Source organism: Podarcis pityusensis (assembly GCF_964106645.2).
Source record: "Podarcis pityusensis genome assembly, chromosome: 8".
NCBI classification, from domain to species: Eukaryota; Metazoa; Chordata; class Lepidosauria; order Squamata; family Lacertidae; genus Podarcis; species Podarcis pityusensis.
Window position 1 is genome coordinate 49,806,484 of NC_138033.1, and position 24,608 is coordinate 49,831,091.

General features: G+C 49.6%; 1 protein-coding gene and 1 long non-coding RNA gene across 2 annotated transcripts in view; one reads left to right on the forward strand and one right to left on the reverse strand.

Moving 5' to 3' along the window:
- The window catches only part of LOC308483728, a 35,010-nt gene that overhangs the window by 3,862 nt on the left and 6,540 nt on the right, over positions 1–24,608 (forward strand). The window contains exon 2 of the long non-coding RNA XR_013989757.1: positions 4,627–4,768. This is a non-coding gene — a long non-coding RNA (uncharacterized lncRNA). The remainder of the gene's footprint in view (positions 1–4,626; positions 4,769–24,608) is intronic.
- SNAI3 (snail family transcriptional repressor 3) lies at positions 10,322–19,574 on the reverse strand. Its single transcript, XM_081017854.1, has 3 exons — positions 19,458–19,574; positions 16,088–16,720; positions 10,322–12,330 (listed from the first exon to the last, which is right to left on the reverse strand). The coding sequence occupies exons 1-3, from the start codon at positions 19,534–19,536 to the stop codon at positions 12,146–12,148; spliced, it is 897 nt and encodes a 298-aa protein (XP_080873980.1). The 5' UTR covers positions 19,537–19,574; the 3' UTR covers positions 10,322–12,145.

The window sequence follows — 24,608 nt, forward strand, 5'->3', positions numbered from 1 at the left end:
GGTCTGCGGGTGTCTAGCCGACGCCAGGTTGATCTTGACGTTCAGGAAGCCCATCAGCCTCTGCCAGAAGTTTGAGATGAACTGTCGCCCTCGGTCGGACAGAATAGACCGCGGCAGACCGTGAACCTTGAACACGTGGTCTATGAACAGTTTGGCGGTTTGTTCCGCCGTGGCCACCTTCGCACACGGAATGAAATGTGCCATCTTGGAGAACAAGTCCACCACCACCAGCACAGCCGTCTTGCCCCTCGAGCTGGGCAGATCCGTGACAAAGTCCAGGGCCACTCTCTCCCATGGTTCGAACGGAGTTTGCAGCGGTTCCAGCAGTCCGGCCGGCGGTCTGTGCACTGGTTTGGACCTCTGGCAGGTGTCACACCTCGCCACGTAGTCCGCGACTTCCCCTCTCATTCCGGGCCACCAGAAGTCTCTGGCTACTAATTCCACCGTCTTCTCCTTGCCAAAGTGCCCGGCAGTGGGCGCGTCGTGCAGCTGCTGCAGTACCTTGGCGCGAAGTTCGTCTCCCGGCACGTAGATGGCCCCTTTACGGATGAGCAAACCATCTCGCAGCTGGAACTCGTCGGTCGCTGCCGTGCCCCTGTGCACCTCTGCCATCTTTGCTTGCGCGAAGGAGTCATCCTGCAACGCTCGTCGCACCGCATCCAGGTCAACTGTCGCCGCCGCGCACGCCCACACTGTCGGTGCGAAGATGTGCATGGCGGCCGCTGGCGTTGCCTCCTCCAGATACTGTGGCTTACGGGAGAGAGCATCCGCCATGATGTTGGTGTCCCCCGGGACATACTCTATTCGGAAGTCGAAATTCGCAAAGAACTCAGCCCAACGTATCTGCCTCTGGTTCAGGAACTGTGCCGTGCGCCAGTGCTCTAGATTCTTGTGGTCCGTGCAGACCTGCACCGTGTGCTTGGCGCCGATCAGGAAGTGCCTCCACGCTTTGAACGCTGCATGAATGGCCAGCAACTCCCTGTCCCAGATGGTGTAGTTCTGTTCGGACTTGCTGAACTTCCTTGAGTAAAACGCTCCCGGCCTCCAAACCCCCTGCGGGTCTTTCTGCAGCAGGACTGCTCCCACGGCTCTGTCCGAAGCGTCTGTCTCCACCCTCATCGGCCTGCTGGGGTTGACATGAAGCAGCTGCTCTTCCGACGCGAAGAGACGCTTGAGTGCCTGAAAGGACTGCTCCGCCTGCTCTGTCCAGATGAACTTCTTTTTCTTGGAGCTGAGCGTGTCCGTGATGGCCGCTGTCTGCATCGCAAAGCCTTTGATAAACTTGCGATAGAAGTTCGCGAAGCCGACAAACCGTTGGACCTCCTTCCGGTTGCGTGGGCTTTTCCAATCCAACACTGCTCGGACCTTGGCGCTGTCCATGGCGAGCCCTTTATCAGACAACTTGTAGCCCAGGAAATCCACCTCGGTCACGTCGAATTGGCACTTCTCCAGCTTGGCGTAAAGCCTATGTTGCTGTAGCCTGCTCAGCACTTCCTTGACGTGTCTGTCATGCTCCTGCTGCGATTCCGAAAAGATCAGGATGTCATCCAAGAAACAGACGCACGTCTTGTAGAGGAGCCCCGCCAACACGTGATGCATGAAAGCTTGAAAAACGTGGGAGCCATTTTGCAATCCAAAAGGCATAACTCTATATTCGTAGGTGCCCAGGGGCGTGAACATGGCTGTCTTCCACTCATCTCCCTCCCGCATGCGAATGAGGTTGTATGCCCCTCGCAGGTCCAACTTGGTGAACACTCTGCCCTTCCGTACCTTTGCGAGGAGGTCGTCGATTCGGGGCATGGGGAAGTCCGATGGCTTGGTCACACTGTTCAAGATGCGAAAGTCCACTACAAGTCTTTTTTGGGGCGTGTCCCGCTTCTTAACAAAGAATACCGGACTGCCCCCCGCTGCCTTGGACTCTCGGATGAAACCGCGCTCCAAATTATGATCTATGAACTCTTTGAGTTCCTGCAGTTCGTCCTCAGACATGGAATACAGCTTCCCTTTGGGCAGCGCCGCCCCCGGCAGCAGGTCAATTTTGCAGTCATATGGTCTGTGGGGGGGTAGCCTGTCTGCCTCTTTCTCGCAGAAAACCTCCAAAAATTCTGCGTACTTGTGGGGAACCGCTTGCAGCGTGCCTAGCTGCAGCTGTGACTCCTCTTCCCCTCCTTCCTGCCTGGGCACGATGCAGTGTTCAGCGCAAAAGGAAGAGCCGAAGGTCAGCTGCCTCTGGTACCAAGCCAGCGTCGGGCTGTGCTTGTCCAGCCAACTCATGCCCAATACAATGGGCGTGTCCGATAGTTGAGTGACATTGAAGCTGATGATTTCCCTGTGATTCCCAAGTCGCATCACCATTGGTGGCGTCTGCTTCACCACTTGCCCCCCTAGCAGCTCCCTGCCATCCACCGTGACAACCTGCAGGGGCAGCGTGGCAGGCAGCAACTGTATAGCGTGCCGGTCGACAAAGTCCTGCCCTATAAAGTCCGCATTGCTTCCGGAGTCAATGGTGATTGGCACGTCCATGGTGATTCCATTGGGCAGCTGGAGCGACGCGGTGAGCTTCACTACCGGTTTGGGCGGGAGGGGGTCCATGGGCTGTAAAATCTCTGGGGACTGCTTCACTGACACGTCTGGCTGGGCCCCAGTGCCTCTTCCAACCAGACTCCGTCGTTTCCCTGCTGTGGTTGTCCTTGCTGCGTTGCTGCAGTTACCATTGCTGAGGCTGCAGTGTGCTTGTGGAGCCTCTGGGGACACTCTTTCGCCATATGCTGTGGATCATCGCAGATGTAACACTTCCTGTTCCCTCTAGGAGGCTTCGCTTTCACTGCTGCCGGTGCTAGGGCTCTGGCTGCTGACTGAGCCCTTGCACCTCCAACCTCCATAGGTTCCGCTCCTCCTCCTGGCGGAGGCGTGGTTTGCGCACGCGCTGCTTCTCTGGGAAGGAAGGAGGAGCCCCTGGCTGGTTCGCGCCCTCCACGCCCTTCGTCCCTGCTCCACGGACGTCCTTCCAGCCGCACCCCCACCGCCAGCGCCCTCTGAACGATCTCCTGCGTGGTCCGGGGTCTCTCCCCCCTCGCAATTGCATCTTTAACCGAGCCGTGCAATCCCTCCCAAAACAGGTCTCTTACAGGAGCCGAATCTCTGTCCCATTCCAGGGCACTGACCAAAGCGAAAAAGCGGGCATGGTACTGCCTTACGCTGGCCCTCCCTTGCTTCAGTCCATGTATCTCCTGCCGAGCAAGATCCACGTCAATGCTTGATAAAAAGCACCCATCCATCGCTTTAATAAAGGCATCCGCATTTTGGAGCGCCGGATCATTATCTCTCCACAAATTGCGCAGCCATGCTTTAGCATCTCCATGCAAATGGGACATGATGAATCCCACCTTCTCTTGCTCATCTCTAAAGTCTTTGTTCAGCAGTTGCAGTTCACACATTACATCTGCTCTAAAGTTGGGGTACTGTTGCAAATTCCCATCGAAGTGAGAGACCAGACCGCCTGTTCGTCTCCCCAACCCAATCCCCTCCGGTTTGGGTGTCAGTTGCCCTTGCTTCGTAAGCACTTCCAACCTGACCTGGAGATCCCTGTAGGCGGCAGCTGCGTCCTCCTCTCTCTTCCTGGATGCAAGAGCCTCGGCATTCAGTCGTGTCACTGCTTCTCTGAGTTCCACTATCTGCTGTTCGGCCGTCATGTTGTCTGCCGTTCGTGAGCTCGCTAGTAGGCACCCGCTTTCTCTCCTCTCCGCGAGGACGTAGATGCCCACAATCTAGAGATGGAGCTTACTGTCAGAGCTGCTTCCAGATCCTAGCTCACAGAGGATCACGCTAGCCAGCGATCATTAAATAAAAGTCTTTATTGAGTTACAGTTTCCATTCTCAAGCTGCTGCGTGCAACTCTACGTCTCATGGTTAGATCGGCGAAGCTCCATCTGAGTCTCCGCCCCTTGTACACCAACTTAATATCCTAGCCTTGCTCCACCTTTTCCGCCTGACTGTTCTTCTCTGGGTCCCTCTGCCCCCCGGGGTCTCTTCCTTCCGGGATTCCTCTGACGCTGACGCTGACCCCCCTGACTCTTCTCCCTCCTTTCGGCGGGCTTTAGGACCTGGCTCCCTTTCCGGGCTGCCTACTGCGCCACCTTCCTGTGCATTTGAACTTGGCACGCGCGCCCAACCTTCCACCTTCCGTCTGACCGTTTCTTCGCTCCCCGATGGAGGTGTGGCCACTCCTGACTCGTGCCCTCCCCCCTGTTGTGAGCTGCCAGCGCTTGATCCCTGGCGCCCTTCCTCTTCCCTGCTCTCTGGCGGTGACGCTGGTCCTGATTTCCAACTGCTCCCCTCTGAGTCCCCTCTGGTTCTATCTTCCTGGGGTGTCCCCCTAGGCTCCCCCCTTGCCCTGGCCACTGGTGCTCCTTTCTGTGAATCTTCTGATTCACTGGAAAGACTCGGAGATCTCGGGTCGTCGTCATCACTCATCTTTTCTTCTGCCTCCTCTCCCTCGCTCTCTGTTTCCTCCCTTGCCCTTGCCTCTGCTCCTGAACCCCTGACACTTATTAACCATTCTTATGATTAGCACTGTGCAAGCACGTCCAAGTATCCAAGACTGCTCCTGTTTTTATTTAATCACAGGAAAGAATGCAGGAAATCTGCCTTATAGTGAGACAGACTGTTGATTCATCTAGCTCAGCAATGTCAGTCCTACCTGGAGATGCTGGGGATTGAAACTAAGACCTTCTGCATACAAAGTAGGTGTTATTTCACTGAGCCACAGGTATTCACCAGCCTTTTGATTTGGGGTGTTTCACATTGAATTTGTGACATGCCACATTCATCTGCATAATGAGCTTTCTTTCCTTTGTGGGGGTGGAGTTTGAATAAATTATATAATTTGATATCACAGGATATATTTAACCAGTAATGGTTAAATATAATCCCGTTTCCATCTTGTGACAAAATGCAGACACCACCCATGGTGCCAACACCAGCCAATTTCCTTGTCCACTACTCCTGGTTTTGCTTACTATCTAGCAACTGGGCATCATCCTCCAATAAAGACACTAGAGGGAGCTCAAAGGCTGCGCACACCACAAGGTGCTCTTACTTCATGAGGTCTTTTATATGGCAGTGCCTTCTCCAAATAATTGCACTTAAGGAACACCCACACTATGCAGTTAAAGCAGAACTATATAACTTCATTAGTCATGGCTTCCCCCAAATAAGCCTGGTAGCTGACTACATGGAACTGGCGGAAATGACTGGCAGAATTCGAGACCAGGGAGAAGAGTCAGTGGAAGAAGACTGGAAAAAATTTTAAGTATATCTACAGAAACATTGTAAAATTAATGAGTGTTAGAAGGATGCTGGAATGAAGTTACATGGTTTTAGTAGAAATGTAACAAAGAATTAAGTAAAAGTTGATTGATAATGGGTTAAAATGAAAAAATTCAAGGTTAGATCGTTAAGATAAATTATAGAATAAAAATTGAGAAAGATGGGAAGAACTTGCTGAAATAGTGAATTGAATTAGAATACAAAAAAAGGGAGGTGTGAGGAGGTCGATGAAATAAGTAAAGGAAAGGTAAAGATTTGGAATATTGGATGCTTGTTTTAGTTTCTTCTTTGTTTTTCTTTTTTGTTGTATTGTATTGCTTTTATATGTTTTATATGTTTTGTTATTGTTTTTTTCTTTTTTATTGTTTTTTTTCTTTTTTCTGTAATTTTTAAACTCTTAATAAATATCATTTAAAAAACTACAACAAATAATCCTGGTAGCTGTCACCTGTGAGGAGACCCTTGCTCCTCACAGAGCTTTGATTCCCAGGGTGGTGTAACACTCAATCCTTCTTTACAGGGAACTCTGGAAATTGTAGCTCCATGAGGGTCTAGGGATCTCCTAACAGCTCTAAGCACCCTTAACAAACTACAGTTCCCCCCCCCATCTCTCCCTCTCCAGTGCTAGTGAGCACTCTGAGGGATGACAACTCAAGTAGGCAAGAAGGTTTCCCTTCTGTGTGTCTAACTCGCCCTGCTCCAGCTACCCCAAGCATCCTTCTACTGAACCACCTTTCTTTCCCTCTCCTTTCCCTAATCCAATGGTTCTTAAAGGGTGTGGTGTGCCACACTGGTGTGGCACATGTAGCGAGAAGATTCAAGGGCATTGTTTTATACTTTCTGGATGTCTCATGAATATATTATAAAGTAGTTGTGTTTTATCTTCAAGTGCTGCTAGGAGTTGTTTCTTTTTGTTTTCCAATGTGTTTCTTGAGACTTGTTAGGAGGCCCCTATGGCTTTCACAGAGCTACAATTCCCAGCATTCCCTGAGAAGAGGGATTGATTGTTAAGCCACTCTGAGAACTGCAGATCTGTGTAGGGGTCTCCTAAGGACTCTTAGTGCTCATAAAAACCATGGTTTCCAGGATTCTTAGGGAAGCCATGACTTTTTAAAGTGATATGATCCTGTTTAAAATGTATGGTGCAGATGTGACCTGAACATGTGAATAGAGGCAGGGCCAGTCAAAGATGTTTTGCCACTGTAGATAAAGTGCTTCAATGATGCCCCCCCCCCATGCAGATCTGGGTCCCCTCTCCAGCCCCTCCCTGTGCAACTGTACCTTACCCTGCACCTGTCATGCGACTATGATACAGTGTGCAGGGTGCAGTGGGCGCAGCAGTGAGAACGGCGTGGGGTCAGCAGCACAGGAAGCCACAAAGGCGCTGGCAGCAGTGCAGTGGTGGAGACTGGGGACAGATCTGATGCCTGGTGCGAATGGCTTCACCTCGCCCCATGTACCTCATGCCCCTGAATGGAGGGCATCGTGTCCAGTGCTGTGTTTGAACTGTGCTACCTCATTTCTAACCTCATGTGAGTCACTGCTCAACATTGCTGTCACTAAGAGATGAGCATGTGTGTGTGAATCATAACTCCAGCTTCCATGGAGCAAACCAAATCAAATCAGGTACAAGCTGGCAGACAGTTCCTTTACCTACTTTTGATGCAGCGAGATGGGAATTGGTGATCTGCCACATGATGCATCACAGATTGGATAGGTCAACCATGGTCTAAGGCCCTGTTCATGCTGGCCCTGCTCATACCCGCTCAGGGTAGCCTTCAGCAACCTGATGCCTTCCTGATGTTTTGGACCACAAGATTAGAACATAAGAAGAGCCTGGTGGATCAGTCCAATGGCCCATCTAGTCCAGCATCCTGTTCTCAAAGTGGCCAACCAGATGTCTTGGTGGGAAACCCCCAAGCAGGACCCAAGCACAAGAGCACTCTCCCCTTCTGTGGTTTCCAGCATCTTGTATTCAGAAGCATTGCTGCCTCCAACTGTGGAGGAAGAAGAAAGCCATTATGGCTAGGCCCCTTCCTCTGTGAATCTGTCCAATTCTCTTTTAAAGCTGTCCAAGTTGGAGGCCATCACTGCCCCTGCATGAGAGAGTTCCAAAGGTGCTCCCTTAAGGACTTCCTTTTCTCAGTCCTGAATGAGCTGGCTGAGACTGATGGGAGTTGTTGTTCAAAACATCTGACAGGGTTGGCGAAGGCTTCCTCAAGGTACTAGCATGGCCATCCTGCTCTGTCCACGAGAGGAGCTGGCACCTATCTCTCCACAGAAAAGTTCAGGGCACGGTGATCTGCTCTCAATTCCACCTAGCTCAGATCTCCCTGGACCCGTCTGGTGGGCTTGTTTTGCCACCTGCCAAGCATCCAAAGTGTCCACAGACCTCTGGATGTGTCCGCGGTCAGTTCCATGAAGGCCTGCCAGCAGGTTATAGATAGACAGCAGAGGCCCGGCCAGCAGGGTATAGATAGAAACACAGCCTCTATTTTTGCCCTTCTTGGTGCAGGTGCCAGAGGAACTGGCCAGCCCAGAGTCAGGATTATTTATAGGGGCTGGTATTTAGGGGGACAGTGCTGCTTTTCCGTTTTGCCGTGGGAGAAAGAAAACTGAGATGGGAGAGAGGCGTGGTTGTCGTGGTCCTATAACCAATGCCTCCTCTCTCGTATCCAGCATCGGATCACACTAGGTCACTTGACAGCAGCTTGTAAAACCCTCTGATTGTAAAACTAGACTGAAAAACAAGGTCATCTCTTTCCAGACCTCTCCCGACCGCGCCATGATCCTGTCATTCCTGAATGAATGCCAGGGGACCGAGGGTTCACGGAGCCCTAGTGATGTGGTTACAAAAACCACAAAAAATGGTTCACATGAGCATGTGCAGAGTTCCTTTACACAACTCATTTAGGAATAGGAGTGGGAAGGAGGCTGGGGAGGAGGTTGTCTCCCAAGTGGGCTTGGGTTCTTGCATGTCTTATTGTAGAATGGAAACACATAATCCTGTAGTGGGTGACCGTTGCTGCAAAGTACCTCGGAAATATTTGCAAAATCATCCGCTTTAATATTGGGGGAAGATTGGTTTCTATCTTCTGGCCCACCCCTCTTAAGTGGAAGACCATGCCAAGCTCCACACACACACAGGATAGCAATGGCCTGACTACAGATAATTCATCCCATAAACAACAAATCATTTTGAACAGTGCAGTGTTCTACAAAACAGCAGTGATTTATATTGGGCAAACCTAAATTAATTCTCTTAAGTGGTAGTGAGGAAGGACATGTGGCTGGTTGGTGTGTGACTTCCATCGCTCTCGCTGTTCCACTCCATCCTCATCCTTTGCAAGGTTCTGGGGTACCTCTGGGTCTCTACCTGGGACTTCACTCAAGATGGCAAGGAAATGGCAGAATAACTTTCCAACAGTTAAGAGCTGTTTGACAGTGGAACAGACTCCCACAAGAAGTGGTGGCCTCTCCTTCCTTGGAAGCTTTTAAGTAGTGGGTGGATGGCCATCTGCCATGGATGCTCTAGTTGAGGTTCCTGCATTGCAGGGGGTTGGACTGGATGACCCTTCCAGCTATATGGTTCTATGACAGTTGTGCCATGGGTTCATCACCTAGGTGCGTTTAGGAGGCCCTGTGAGGATAACATTTTGAGAAACAGTGTGATGTAAGGTTAGAGTGTTAGACTACAACCTAAGAGACCAGGGTTTGAATACCCACTCAGTCATGAAGCTCCCTGAGTGTGGCCTTGGGCCAGTCTCCATCTCTCAGCCTAACCTGCCCTCACAGGGTTGTTGTGAAGATGAAAAGGGGAGGAAAAGAACCATGTAGTGAGCTCCTTGGAGGGAAAGGTGGGATATAAGTAAAACGAGCAATAATGCAGAAAAATAGCTGCCATTTCTTTGCTTTGTCTTGACGGTGTGTTTTTATGGGGTGGCTAAAACAGTTTCCCTCTTGACCCGAGGAGGCCCCAGCCCTGTCAGAAAAGCTTGTGGACAAAAGAGCAGGCGAGAGCATCAGGTACACTTTCCAGCTCAACGCTGCCAGGGACGAGTGGAAAAACTCATCCATTCATTCCAGCTCAACGCTCCCTCCTTTGGCCCAGCTCAGCGGATTGGTGGCTGGCCGGCTGGCCGTCTGCCTGGACCCCCCACCGGCCCAGCAGCCCTGCACTATATTTATCAGCACTTTCCATCTGCCACATGAAGAAGAGAGGAAACATTTGAGCTTATTTTAGACCCCACAACATTCTTTCCTGCTCTGGCCCTCGGACGGACAGGTGGAACGACCGTATTTAGCCACTTGGGGGCTGAAAATAGAAGGGCCCGTTTACAACGCAGTTTCCTTTAGGCAACTCCGCACCCTATTTACGTACTCCGGCGAAGGAGAATGTTGTCCTCGTCCCCATTGCCCAAATTATAAATATTAACTTGGCTTTGCCAGGCTGACATCATTGCTCCAGCGAGCCTCTCCTTCCTCTTAATAGCCCATTCTTGGGAGAGAGAAAGAGATGCTCAAATAGAAAAGGAAAGGCGCAGACCATTGGGAAGACATGAGCAATGGATCCGAGGATGCATGAAAGAATGAACTTTGCCTGGGAACACAGAAAGCTGCCTTATACAGACTCGGACCACTGGCCCAACTAGGTCAGTATTGTCTACACTGACAGGCAGCTGCTCTCCAAGGCTTCGGAAAGCTGGATGATGTGTGAATGGTCCAGTATAAGCCATTGATCAGTGCATCAATGACATATTGCAAAAAACACCACTACCCATCTGGACGGGTCCAGAGTTGAGTCTTTCAACACTGTGGATTCTAAAACCATAGAAGGCTTGGGTATTTATTAGTCTCATGAGAACAGGGGTGTAGCAAGTCATGTCCCCTTTCTCACTGGTGAAATAGTGGAAGGTGTAAGAAGAGCATTCCTGATTACAGATAGCAGCACAATAATATGGGACACACTCAATGAAAAATGGTGTCACTGAAATCATTTGGAATAGTTTTATTGGGCTTTCTTGGGGAGGTGGGGGGGGGGTCATGAGGCGCTCTCCAAACCCAAAGGAATAACAAAAAATGTACACAAAACAGAGAGAAACAGCAGCAGAGAATTTTTTTGTTTCTTACTTTCAGCAATGCCAAGTCACTGTTCTGTAGCTCCCCTCCTCCACAACCCCACCCCAAAGGTTCAAGGAAGGTGAATCTCTATGAAGCTAATCCAGAATTCTTTGCTCTACCTCCTTGAGAGCAGGGGATACAGGCCTTGCTTTTGGTAATGTGCGCATGAACACAAGGGACAAAGGGACACCCTTGCTACTGTCTCTCCTGTTGCATCACCCCTTCAGCAGCAGGCAGAAAATAAGAAGAGCCCACTGGATCAGGCCAGTGGCCCATCTAGGTCAGCATCCTGTCCTCACAGTGGCCAACCAGATGTCTGTGGGAAGCAGGACCTGAGCTCAAGTGAGCACTTCCCGTCCTGTGATTTCCTGCAACTGGTATTCAGAAGCAACACTGCCTCCAGCTGTGCAGTTTAAACAGGAGGTTAAAGTGCATTAAGGAGTTATTAAGCTGAAGGGAAAGCAGTAAGAGAATGGGGTATGCAGAGATAAAAGGAATGAAGTGTAGCCAATCATGTTTTACTCAGAGCTGACCCACTGAAAGTAACAAATCCAGGATAGTCATGCCCATCAATTTAAATGAGTCCACCCAGTATGATCAATACTGGATACAACCCAGTAGCTTGGAAAACAACAACCAACAAATTTCCTCATGGGAACAGATTTAAATGGGTGGTGTTGAGCAAGTATATACTGGATCTGCCAAGCCCAGGTGGATTATTCTTTACAAAAACTTCAGTGTTCGTGGAAACCCACTCAAGCCTAAAAGGGAAAGCTGGGCAGAGGAGCTGTAAATTGCGGCAGCTGAAGGTCACTCCAGGCCTCCATACTCCCAGGAAACACTGATTGGTATGATGTCCCTGGAAACAGACCTTGGATCAGATGAGAAGGAGTTGCAGCAGATCTCCCACCACAGGCGCTTGAGAAGCCATCACTATTTGGCCATTGCAGCTAGGGAGGCCCAGTCTGGAATCATTCCCTGCTCTCTTTTGGAAATTTGGGAGACCAGAAGGCAAGCTTCTGGAAACGGGAAGGTCCCACATCCATGATCGCAAAGCAACTGCGATGGGGAGCTGGAAGAATACAGGACACCCCAATAACAGTCATCCAAGAATGGGGAGCTTAAAATCCCTTTCATGCAAAAGACCCAAAGGTGGACTCAGGCAGAGGATCTTTTGTCCTGGGTTTCCTCCTGACACCATCCCAGAGAGCAATGCAGAAATGAAGAGGCCTCCTCAACTCCCTAGTGACCAAGCAGGCTAGCAGCTAAGGGGATGCACCACCAGCATGCAAATGACACCATTTGGATGGATAAACGACAGCACAATAGGAGGAGGAGACACATTTGCAGAAGGACTCCAGGGGATTTAACGCCAGCCTAATATGGAGGCCCCTTTGCTGTTTTTTCAAAACACACAAGAGTAATGGGGCCATATAACTTTCTGTTTCCTAAACTTAGATGCACCTAGATCTTGCTGCAACCAAGAGGTCAAGCCACACACTCTTTGGAGTGGTGGGTACCACCCAGTTGCAGAATCTGAATCAGAAGAAGAAGAAAACACACCCAACTTCTGCTGCAGGACTCGACTCCAGGCTCCACTGCTACAGATCTTCAGTCGTCTGGGGCTCTCCTCCTAACCTCCACAAGTGGTCTCAGGTTACGTTTTCCAGGTAGCCAGCCAAGCTCAGCATGGCTCTCAGGTTGCAGCAGGGCAGCAGGCTGTCTCCTCATGCCTCAGGAGCAGGGACATCCGGGAGAAGGTCTTCAGGCAGGTGTGGCATTGGTATTTCTTGATGTCGGAATGGGTCTGCAGGTGGGCGCGGAGGTTGGAGCGGTCGGCAAAGGCTCGGCTGCAGTGCGAACAGGCGTAGGGCTTTTCACCTGGAAAGGGAGGCCAGAAAGAAAGACGGATGAGCAGGCAATGCCAGGGCTGTCGTAGGACCTTGAACCTGGATTGGTAGTAGATGGGCAGCCAGTGAAGATGCTGTAGCAACAGAGTCGCATGTTGTCATCTAGATGCCCCACCTGGCCAGCACATTCTGCACCAGAGCTGGAGCTTCCAAACCAGACCCAAGGGCAGCCCCCCTCCCCAGTACACTGCAGTAATCCAGCCTCAAAGTTACCAACACATGGGCTGTAGGCTATCCCTGTCCAGGAACTGCAACAGCTGGTGAACCTGATGAAGCACTCCTAGCCACAGAGGACACCTTGACCTCAAGTGATAAAGATGTATCCAGGAGTACCCTCAAGCTATGCACTTTCTCCATCATAAGGAGTGCAACTCCATCCAGAACAGGTAACCTGCCTATCTCCTGAATGTGGGAACCACCCACCCTATCTTCCCAGGATTCAAGCAGTTTATTGGCCCTCATTTGTTCCACCACTACGTTCAGAAACCAATTCAGAACTTTCATTGTCTCTCCCAATTCCAATGTTATGGTGAAGTAGTGCTTGCTGCATGCCATCAGTGCACTGGTGACACCTTGCTCCAGAACCCCAAATGATCACCTGTGGCAGCTTCATATAGATGCTAAACAGCACTTGGGAGAGGACAGTTCCCTGCAAAACTCCATAGCACAAGTGCCAGGGGGCCAAGGAGCACTCCCCCAGTGCTACTCTAGGAATATGGCCTGAACATTTATTCATTTATTTCTTACATCTATATGCTATCTTTTCCTCCAAGGATTTCAAGGTGATGTACATGGTTCTCCCCTCCCCATTCTATCCTCACGTCCTATGAGGTAACTTAGGTGAGAGACAAGAAACTGACCCAGCCAGCTTCATGGCTGAGTGGGGTTTCAAACTCTGATCTCCCAGGTCCTAGTCCAATGCTCTAACCATTACACCATACTGGCTGTACCCAAGGATGGAGAACCTGTGACCCTCCCATCATTTTATTTATTTAGACCATGGGTAGGCAAACTAAGGCCCAGGGGCCGGATCCAGCCCAATCACCTTCTAAATCCGGCCTGTGGACAGTCCAGGAATCAGCATGTTTTTACATGAGTAGAATGTGTCATTTTATTTAAAATGCATGTCTGGGTTATTTGTGGGGCATAGGAATTTGTTCACCCCCCCCCAAAATATAATCCAGCCCCCCCCCCAAGGTCTGAGGGACAGGGGACCGGCCCCCTGCTGAAAACGTTTGCTGACCCCTGATTTAGACCATTTCTATACCACTTTAGTACAGGAAACTAGAGCAGTAAATGTTACAAAAATACACAGTATAACCATCTGTCTGTCTGTCTGTCTGTCTGTCTATCTATCTATCTATCTATCTATCTATCTATCTATCTATCTATCTATCTTATCTAATCTCTCTCCTTTTTCCTTCTGGCACAATCTCCTCAATGAAAACCTCGCAGCCTCCTGGCTCTCACCTGGGACTCCACCCATCCACCCTGGCTCTTACCAAGGGCTCAAACAAACTCACAGATCACTCCCCTCCAAAACTGGACAACCAAGAGGGTTCCTGGAACCTGCTGACCTCACCCTCATGTCTCACCCTTGGTTTGCATCTATGGGCTTGATAGAGCTTCCTCAGACTGCATCTCATTCAGCACTCAATCAGCAGCATGGCTCATATCCAGCCCCAAGGCTTAGCAGCCTTTGTGAGTTTTCCAGAGGTCCCAAGGATGGCAGCTAGGGTGTCCCCTTCCACTAACTATTCTTTCTCAGGCCACTGCACAGCTCTCCTGTTCCATCATCCCCAACCATTGGCCATGATGGCTGGGGCTGATGGGAGTTGGAGTCTAACAATATCTGGAAGCCACTGGGCCTCCCATTCCTAATATAAAACAAAGATGGGCTTGACACAGTGACTTTCTCTCACAGTGGGCATCCCTGCACTGCAAACTTTATTTTATTATAAAATTTTGATTGAAAACACATTGCTAAACTGCTTACTATTTAAAAAACCCCAAACAGCTTACAAAAACCCAGACATAAAAACAGTATCATAAAAACACAGATTAAAAAAACAAATGAAGCAGAAATCTAGTAATAGCAGGGGTCCAATCTCATGGGGCCAGGAAAAGTCTTTACATATTTATTTTTACAATTATATTCCACCTTCCTCCAGTGAGCTCAAGTTGACATACATAGTTCTCCTTTTCCTCCTCGTTTTATCCTCAAAAGAACCACCCTGTGAGGCAGCTTAGGCTGAGAGACAGTGACTGGCCCAAGGTCACCCAGTGAGCTTCATAGCTGAGTGGGGATTTGAACCCTGGTCTCCCAGATCTTAGCCCAACACTCTAACCACTACGCCACACTGGCTCACAGCTGTTCAGTTGTAGCTTGCGAACAACTTCAGTGGCAATGCCCTACACTGGAGTTATTCATGCAAGTCTGACGCAGTATTTACATAAAAACATCTGACGGGCTCAGCTGGATTGGAATGAGGTTCCCTCCAGCATAACAGTTCTCAGCTGCTCTTGGGTGACCTTTCCCCTTTATACACTTCTGCCCAGTGAATCATAAAAAGTGCCCTGTTGGATCAGAGCAAAGGACCCTCCAGCCTAACAGTCTGTTCCCAGAAGTAGCCAGCCAGGTGGTGGAGGGTGGTGGAGGGACAAAGCAAGTCCTGGTAGCAACAGCTTGCAGTTGTGGTTTGTTCTCCCAGCAACTGGTATTCAGAGGTACTCTGATTTAACAGGAATTTTTAAAAACAGTGAGTCAAAGGCTCTTGTACATGTTTCTTTGTATAGCAAATTCCACTTGCACACTGAGAAAATAGGTGGACAATGCTATAAAAAAAATCCCGAGTTATCCATCCCAATTAAGTCAGAGCTTAATTAAGGTTGAGGTTCACTCCAGCTTAGGCCCAGAACCCATTTACAAATCCAGAGCTGAGCGCTGGTTCAGGTGACTTAACAAGATGAGTGCCTCTCTGAACATGTGCAGAGTGCATTTCAAGAGAAGGCTGGTGAAATGGTTAGAATCTCAGGCTAGGACAGGGGAGACCTAGTGAAGTTCATTGGGTGAGCTTGGGTCACTGACCAACTCACTCTTGCCTTCCATACAGGGTTATTGGGAGGATAAAATGGGGGAAAGGGTGGCCTATATACAGTGCCAGCCAACGTGGGTCCTACAACTGGCAGGTGAGGCTGCCCAGTTGGCATTGACCCATGACAGGGTCTTTTCAGTGATGGTTCCCCAGTTGTAGAATGCCCTCCCTAGTAAAGTACGCCTGTCTCCATCATTACTAACTTCAGAAAGAATTTGAAAACATACCAAGGCATTTGCAGGCTGAAAAATAGTATTCCTGGCAACCTTGTGATCGTTGGATGGAATAATGTCTTTAACGGCAATTGCTTTTGGAAAATGTTTTTAACTGAAACTATTTTTAATTTTAATTGTTTTCAGAATGTTTCAACTGTTCTAGAATCTTTCTGCTTTGTTCTTAAATAGTGTAGCTGCGTGCTGCCCTAGGGTAGGGTAAATAATAAACAGCAAATAGAAGAAATAAATAGAAACTCCTTGCACCAACATCAGAGGCAACATTTATCACAGCAGAGTGTGAGGGCCCAACAGTCCCCCCCAGCCACACCAAAATGCAAGTGTTCTCCAAACCTCCCCCCACTTTGCTCTCCCTTCTTTTCCATGCACATTTGCCCCCTTCCTCAAGGTCGCCCCCTACCTGTGTGTGTCCGGATATGCCCCTGCAGCAGCCAGGGCCGGGAGAAGGCTTTCCCGCAGATCTTGCACATGCAAGGCAGCGTGTGGGTGCGGATGTGCATCTTGAGGGCGCCCAGGCTGGCGTACTCCTTGTCGCAGTGCTTGCAGTTGAAATACTTCCTTGCCGTGGTTGCCTGCAGCTTGCAGCGCTGCTGCCTGTGTCGGGCCAGGCCTGAGAAGGTGCTGTAGGCCTTGCGGCAGTCCGGACACTCAAACGTCTCCAGGGGGTCGGCAGCTATGCCTTGTGGCCCCTGCAGTTTGTCTCCATTTCCCTCTGCTGGGCTGCCCAGGTTGGGAGTCCTCCTTTGGAACAGGCTGAATGCCAACGGGAGATTGAGGTTGTTCTGGTTATCACGCAGAGGGGTGGCAGAGCCCCAGCTGCCTCCAGGGCTGCTCCCAGAACCCACTTGGGAGCTCGATGTGGGCTCCCCTTTGGCTTCACTGCTCGGTGGGAGAGGTGGGGACAGGCAGGCAATGGCAGAACTGTGGTCCCAGAGGCTACCAGCTTCATAGGGGGCTGCCGGACAAGGCGTGCCATCTTGACTGAGGACGGGGACTGCTGCCCCTCTCCAGGAGTGGCACAATCCACTGGATTCTGGGGGGAGACACACAAAACAAGTAAATAAAAAGCAGCCATTGTTCCTCAAAAACCTCTTCACCACTACCAGACGACATGCCTACCCCGCATATTTTGGGAAATTGTTCATTCCCTTTGTCTGAAGCCCGGTTCAGATGCCCACCAGAGAAGGGTGTTAGACTGGCAAACAGGCAGGCATGAAATGTTAGGCAGGCTCCATACCTGTAACTTTTCAAACAGGCCTCTTTGTACCTTGGCTTACAGAAACTAATTGTGTTGTTGGATCCTGGCCTGGCCCTTGTGATTGTATCATTCTGTGTTGTTGCTGTTGGATCACTAGTTTTTAATAATTTGCAATTGTTTAATTGAGATTCCTTTAGAAAATATAATCTACTGTATTTTTGTTCCTGAAGGGTGATATAGAAAAAGTAAATAAACTAGTTGGTTTTAACTAAGAAGCATAAGAACATAAGAAGAGCCTGCAGGATCAGGCCAATGGCCCATCTAGTCCAGCATCCTGCTCCCACAGTGGCCACCCAGATGCCTCTATGAAACCCACCAGCTGGATCCAAGTACAAGAGCCCTCTCTACTCCTGTGGTTTCCAGTAACTGGCATTCAGAAACTTTGCTGCTTCCAATTGTGGAGGCAGAGGATAGTCATCATGGCTAGTAGCCATTGATAGCCTTTCCTTCCTCCATAAATTTGTCTTTTCCCGTTTTAAAGCTGTCTAGGTTGTTGACCATCACTGCCTCTTGTGGTAGTGAGTTCCATAGTTTAATTAAACTCCTTTCCAGTATTATAAACAGTTGCACAGAAGTCTCTCCTCAAGGCTGCCTCACTCAAATATTTTGCATTATGCACTTATAACACTGCAATATGCGCATGCAGTTTACACACAGTTCCAGTAAAACACGCGTCATATGGGTGCAAACACCACAGAAACACAATTTGCCCACAGTGCCATGTATCAAGCACTGGAATCAGTACACCAGACACTAAGGTAACCTGGAAGCATTATTTTTTAACAAATAAAACATAGAATGCATTCAGAAAGATGCTGCCTGTTGCAACCTTGTGGCCATAGTGGTTAACTTAAGAATAAGTTTTATTTTGCAAAATGAGCTTCCAAGAAGTGTTGTAAGGGGGTGGGGGATCCACATCTGAGCCCTGCGTTGAAGTGCCAAGATGCTCACGAGATTATTATTGAGCTCACCCTTATGAATACCGTAAAGCAAATACTATCCTGTCCCAAAGAGGCAACACTTGGCATTTTTAAAATATCTGCATGCCACCTCCTAATCTTGGCATTCTTTATCTGTGTACAAAAGGGTTCAGTGCAAGGGTAGAGGGACCCTGGCTACCTAACCTGGAAAAGTTGCTGTTTGAGTGAAATCTACCCTCCAGGCCACCTTTTACACATCACACTTTACCACAAGGAGGACACTGAGAACACCCCCACCCCACCCTATGACAGCACAACAGGTTTTTCACACCAATGCTGTGACATGGTGCCCCCGCCTTTCCATGCGTCTTATTTATGCACACCACAGCATGTTCAGTTGCCAATAGGTGCCACTAACTGTGTGGAAACTTTTGACACCACGTAGTCAACTATACCACACACCCAGGGAAGCTATTTTGATGTGACAAAGGTACAGGATAAATGACTCCAGAACTCACCAAGTAGACATTCTCATATAATCATGTACTGAAGTGTGTCTGGCAGTGAGAAGGAAAACCTCCTTTTGCCCTGGCATCCACTCTATGGATTTCTGGGGCTGTGCAAATATTAGGCACTCCCCACCCATTTTCTTTTAAAAATAATCTTAGCAGTTTAACAGTATTTACAGCAGAAACACTTTTTAGTGTCCTGGAGTTAACATATTCTCTCCACTGTTGGCTTTCATAGGTTTAGATTCCTCTTTCTGAACCTAAATGTTGCATTTATTCAGGCTTTCTTGTTGAGTGAGGTCTGGTTGTTAATGTTTGGCCTACGATGTTTCATTCCTCTTATTTTAAAAACTGTCTATTTTTCTTCCAAGCTGCCTATGGGCATTTTGCATTCGACAAGGAATAACGGCAATTGCATACATAGAAATGTGAGATAGAATGCAGAAATAATCGCTGCTAGATGAACTTTTTAAAAAAAAAAAACAAAAAACCTAATGTATTTATTATACTTGAGAACTCAGATGGGGTGGGTGAGGGGAAATAAACCCCTTTTAAAATCCGCGCGCGGGCCCCCTCCCCAGCACGCTAAGAAAAAAGCAGCCGGGTAAAAACGAAGGCCACAGTCCGAAACACACTTACTAGAGAGTCAACGCCATTGAGCGCAAAGGAACTTACTTCCGAGCAGACACGTATAGGCTTGTGCTGCAAGTTAGTTTTCTATTTCCAAGCGCACTTCAAGCAGCAAAAGGGACTCTAAAAACCCATCCCCATCACGCAACCCTAGGCGGGCATAATTGGGACAAAGCCCCTGCGGAGCTGCCTTCTGAGTAAACAAGCGCAAGAGCGCGCCGCTCGGGAGTTTGAAGCGCAAAAGGAAACCGGTCGGAGATAAAAATGTGGAGAGGGAAGGGAGACGGCCCGCTCTATAGACCGGGGCAGGGAGTCGGGGCAAGGAAAAGCGCTCGAGGAGAGCTGCGAGAAGGGAAAGCTGGAAGGACCCGTCGTGGGCAGCGCGCTTACTGCCGCTCAGCTTTCCAAAGCGCGCCGTGCGCCCTGGGCGCAAACCACTTCGCCCTTCCTTACCTTGGCGGCGCGTCTCCAGCTGGCCGTAGTTGGGGACGCGAGTGCTGGAGGGCTTCTTGACCAAGAAGGAGCGCGGCATGGCGAGCGGAGAGTCCCGGCGAAGCGAGCCGACCGGGCAGGTGCAATAAACCCGCGGGCTCATTAGCATGGGCTTCCCGCCGAGCCAACCGCCGGCCGAGGGGCCGTCCTTGGCCGCCTCCGCCGGGGCCGCCCTCCCCGCGGCAGGTGCAAAGCCCAAGGGGCGGCCAGGACCACGACGCCGGGGAAGCCCCGCGGCGGGCTCGCTCGGGGCAGAGGAGGGGATCACCTTGAATCCTCCCGCTAGCTTCCAAGGTTAAGGTGTCCAAACTCCGGCTAGGCGAGGACAGCTTCTCCCGCCACCCCTCGCGTAAAGGAAAAGCACGTCGGCCACTTGGTCCCTACACGGTGTGGTGCAGTCAAGGCAGTAGTCCAGGGCTCGCTCAGCGCAGCAGCAGGGCTTTATCTGCCACGTCTGAAGAAGAGCCCTGCTGGGTCAGAGCAAAAGCCCATCCAGGCTTTCACAAGCCTAGCCGACAACCGGGAGCCCACAAACAGGGCAGGAGGGCGAGAAGAGCCTCTCCAAATCACCCCGGCAATGGTTATTCAGAGGCACAAGAATACAGTATAGGCCAGCTGGACCAGAGCATTGGCTTATCTAGCTCAGTATTGTCTACACCAGGGGTAGGCAACCTAAGGCCCCTGGGGCCGGATGCGGCCCAATCACCGTCTAAATCCGGCCCTCGGATGGTCCGGGAATCAGCGTGATTTTACAGGAGTAGAATGTGTGCTTTTATTTAAAATGCATCTCTGGGTTATTTGTGGGGCATAGGAATTCGTTCATCCCCCCCCCCCCATATAGTCCGGCCCACCACATGGTCTGAGGGACAGTGGGCCGGCTGACCCCTGGTCTACACTGACTAGCAGCGGCTTCCCAGGTTGTCAAGCAAATAATTTTTTCTAGCCCTACCTGGAGATTCTGGGGAGGGGATTGAACCTGGGACCATCTGCCAGCAAAGCAGATACTCTAACCATTGAACCACAGCCCTTCACAAAGCAGGCAAGAGGGTTTTTGTTTCCCAAAGCAGCTGCGGTTGTCTGTGCACTTACCCCACTTGAGTAAGTAGATTTATTTTGGGGAGGGGGGCAGGTTTTGTGTGGATTTGAAAATCTGCAAAGTCTATTTGAATGCTGACAAAAGTGTCAGCAGGATAAAAGAAGTGTGCATATGGCACAAGAAGCAAGCAAGACCTCTCTCAAAAAACTCCCAGGGCCCTTTTGGAGGTGTGGCCATGCTAGCTGGGGGTGAGGAGAGTTGTCCTCCAAACAGTGGAAGGCACCAGGTTCTAGAAGGCTGGTCTTATATCTATCTATGCAGGCGTAGATACATCTGCCAGCTGAGGACTACATTAATGCAGCAAACGAAAGTGACCACTCTTCCATAATGAAACTGGTGTGTTTTTAAGATGCCACAATGTTCCTTTTGAATTTTGCTGCAACAGACTAGCAGAGTCTCACCCTTCTGGGCACATCTCTTCTGAGGACAGGGAATGAGCCAGGTGCAGTTTGGAGGTGCCTGCCCTGCCCCACTCACACTTCATTCACTCCAAACAGCCACATCCCATCTCCCTACAGCAGCAGTGGGAAGCGAATGTGGCCCTGCAGAGCTTTCCATCTAGCCTTCTGAAGTCATGCCCCTCACTGGCCCAGGTTCACATCCTGCTTAAGTGTTTTTGCCTGGCTGGAATGTGCCCTTGAACTCGGATCATGCCCCTTGCTTGTCAGGATGGACAGAAATGTGTGTAGAAATGGTACACTGCACATGCTCAGAGACTACACATAATCTTTTTTGGGCTGCATGCTGGCTCAGGCTGAGCCCTGAACACACTTAATTTGTCAGGGACGGGGATCAATTCTCCTCTCCTCCCTCCTTGGGCTTTAGCTTGTAAAATGCAGACCCAGTCTTGGCCGAGTCAGATGGAGGCCTTCTTTCCACCCTGGGCCTGCTTATCCTCTGTCACCACCTCCCCACCCCACCCCCTGCCCCATTGCTTCACTGAGAGATCTCTGGGGCTTAGGGGATATTTGCAAACCCCTTTGAAGCATGGCAGTGAGATGGGGGTGAGATAAGCATTATCGGGAAGAGCTCAGCCCCATAAACTTACTCACCTTGCCATTGTGTCTCAGAATTCCTCCTCCTGCAGTTTGCTTGCTGGAGAATCAGTTGAGAAAACAGACACTTATGTGATCTTGCTCCTCCTTGACTGCCTTCTGCTACTGGTTTACCCAGGCAGGGTGGGGCAGGGGAAGAGAGCTTTGTTTTTCATTTCAAATATATGCCAAAGGCCAGTGGCTAATTTTTAGGAGCAGAGGAAATGGGCCTATATCAAGTCAGACCATCAGGACAATTTACTCCAGCCTTTGGTGGGATTTAGTTGGCCTGCTCAAGATCCTTGGGTTATGAATGGCTGCTGTATTGTGCTTTCCTCTTTATGAGGATTTTTAAAAGAAATGTTGATGGGTTTGTTTTGGATGTAGGTTTCATAATGTTTAACTGTGTAGCATTGATGCCTTAAGAGGATCTTTGTGAACCAGCCTGGGATCTGTTTTAATGAAGGGCAGTTTGCAAGTTCCATAAGTGAATTAATATAATGTTCACTGACCGGCAGCAGTAGCTCTCCAGGGTTTCATAGAATCATAGTATTGTAGTGCTGGAAGGACCACAAGGGTCATCTAGTCCAACCCCTGCAATGCAGAAAACTTTTACCCAGCATGGGGCTCAAACCCACAACCCTGAGATTAAGAGTCTCATGCTCTACCAACTCAGACAGAGAAGAGTCTTTCCCAGCCCTATCTGGGAATGCAGGGGATTGAACCTGGTACCTTCTGCAATCAAAGCACGTGCTCTAATCTACTGGACTATGGCCCCTCCAAACACCTTTTTAAAAGGTGCAGGTGTTTAAGTCTGGAAGCAGTGCTGAGATTATGGAGGGGACAGAGGGGGCCAGTCTCCATCGCCTTTTTGTGATGTCTGCTTTAACTCTTGCTTGGATAAAGCTACAGAGTGACATGATTTTCTAGATCCATTTCAGTCAGGGTTTAGGGCCGGTTTTGGCACAGAAGCTGCTTTGGTTGCCCTGTATGATGACGTATGTCAGGAGAGAGATAGGGGAAATGTGCCCCTGTTAATTCTCGTTGGCCTCTCAGAGGCTTCAGATACCATCAACCAAGATATCCTTCTGGATTGGCTTCTTTTTGTTTTATTCTATATTTTGTGTTCTCATTTTGTATTTTTATGTTGTGAACTGCCCTGTGATTTTCAGACTAAAGGTGGTATACAAAATAAGAAAGTAAGTAAGATATTGCTAAAACTGGAGGGAGTCAGGAAGTAGGGTATGGGGGTTTCATTGAAGACACCTGCCTTCCCACCCCCTCCCCAGAAGAAGAAGAAGAAGAAGAAGAAGAGTTTGGATTTGATATCCCCCTTTATCACTACCCTAAGTCTCAAAGCAACTAACATTCTCCTTTCCCTTCCTCCCCCACAACAAACACTCTGTGAGGTGAGTGGGGCTGAGAGACTTCAGAGAAGCGTGACTGGCCCAAGGTCACCCAGCAGCTGCATGTGGAGGAGCGGAGACTCAAACCCGGTTCCCCAGATTGCAAGACTACCGCTCTTAACCACTACACCACACTGGCTCTCTTTGAAGCACTGCCCAGTTGCCTACCCCCTGCTACAGGGATGCTTGAGAACAGATGGGAAATAGCAAGGGTGAAGACACCCTGCTTCAGAGTCCTTTGACAAAGGAAGCCTTCCTTCTTCTGCAGTCCTATTGCCTGACTTTACAGTCTTTTTCATAGGTCTGATGTCAGGAAGGGCTATAGCTCAGTGATAGAGCAGCTGCTTTGCATGCAGAAGGTCCTAGGTTCAATCCCTAGCACAGGCATAGGCAAACTCGGCCCTCCAGATGTTTTGGGACTACAACTCCCACCATCCCTGACCACTGGTCCCGTTAGCTAGGGATGACGGGAGTTGTAGTCCCAAAACTTCTGGAGGGCCAAGTTTGCCTATGCCTGCCCTGGCATCTGCAGGTAGGGTGGAAAAGACAACCTGTCTGAAAATTTGTGGAGCTGCTGCCAGCCAGTGCAGGCAATACTGAGTGTGGGTTTGACTTCACCTGAGGCAGCTTCCTCTGTTCCTGTGAAGACAGCGATTGTCATACATAGCAAACGGAATGAGCAATTGGTGCCATCTGCCTACGGCCAGGAGTTTCTGTCAAGAAGCTTTGAATACCACTCTAGCAATGTGTTAAGCAGGTTCTAGCAAAGTTTCCTCTTCATTTAGTAAAGGCCACTTGCTGCCTTTTAACATTGTCCTCCTAGGTTCCTTTTAGCACCCAGCTACAGAGCCCCAGGCTGCCTGCACTGACCCCTCTGACATCAGAGCAACGGAGCGATGGCAGGCAGAGGAAGCATGACACCTCTTCTTGCCCAGGTCCCCGACCACATCAGAAAAGCCCACTAGCCACTTCCTGCCAGACGACGCATGCAGCCTACACGACCTGTAAAGGTGCTAGTGCCACATTCGAACATTTGGCGTCATGGCATTTTCTCACTTTGATGACACTGTTACATTTCTAGAATTTTGCTCCGTGAATAGGCGGTATAAAGACAGAAGAATCTGCCTCGCAGGCACCTGCCAAAAGGTCTCATCTATGTCTAGCCCAAAGTGAGATGACTAAAGTTTTTGCTGGCAAATTCAATTCAGAGCAGACTCAATCAAGAGTGGGGTTATCTTTCTCCCATCAGAAAAGGACTGTCCCCATTTCAGCGTTAAAGCAATCATTTCTTGCTTGGCGGATTCATCACCAACGCCTACTGTTAAAAAAGGCCTGGTTTTTTTCTTGTGTTTGTTTGTGCTCTACAGGGAAATGTGACAGTTCCATATTCCTACCTCTAGCATTCCACCCCCCATCCTGGCCCTTCAGCTTCCATTGCCTACAACTCATTTTCTCTGAATCGGGGTGTGTGTGTGTGTAATGGTTTGTGCATCTAGCACAAAGATGTCTGCAGGAAACCCTCAAGCAGGACCCCAGCACAAGAGCACTCTCCCTGTGGTTTTCAGCGATGGGCATT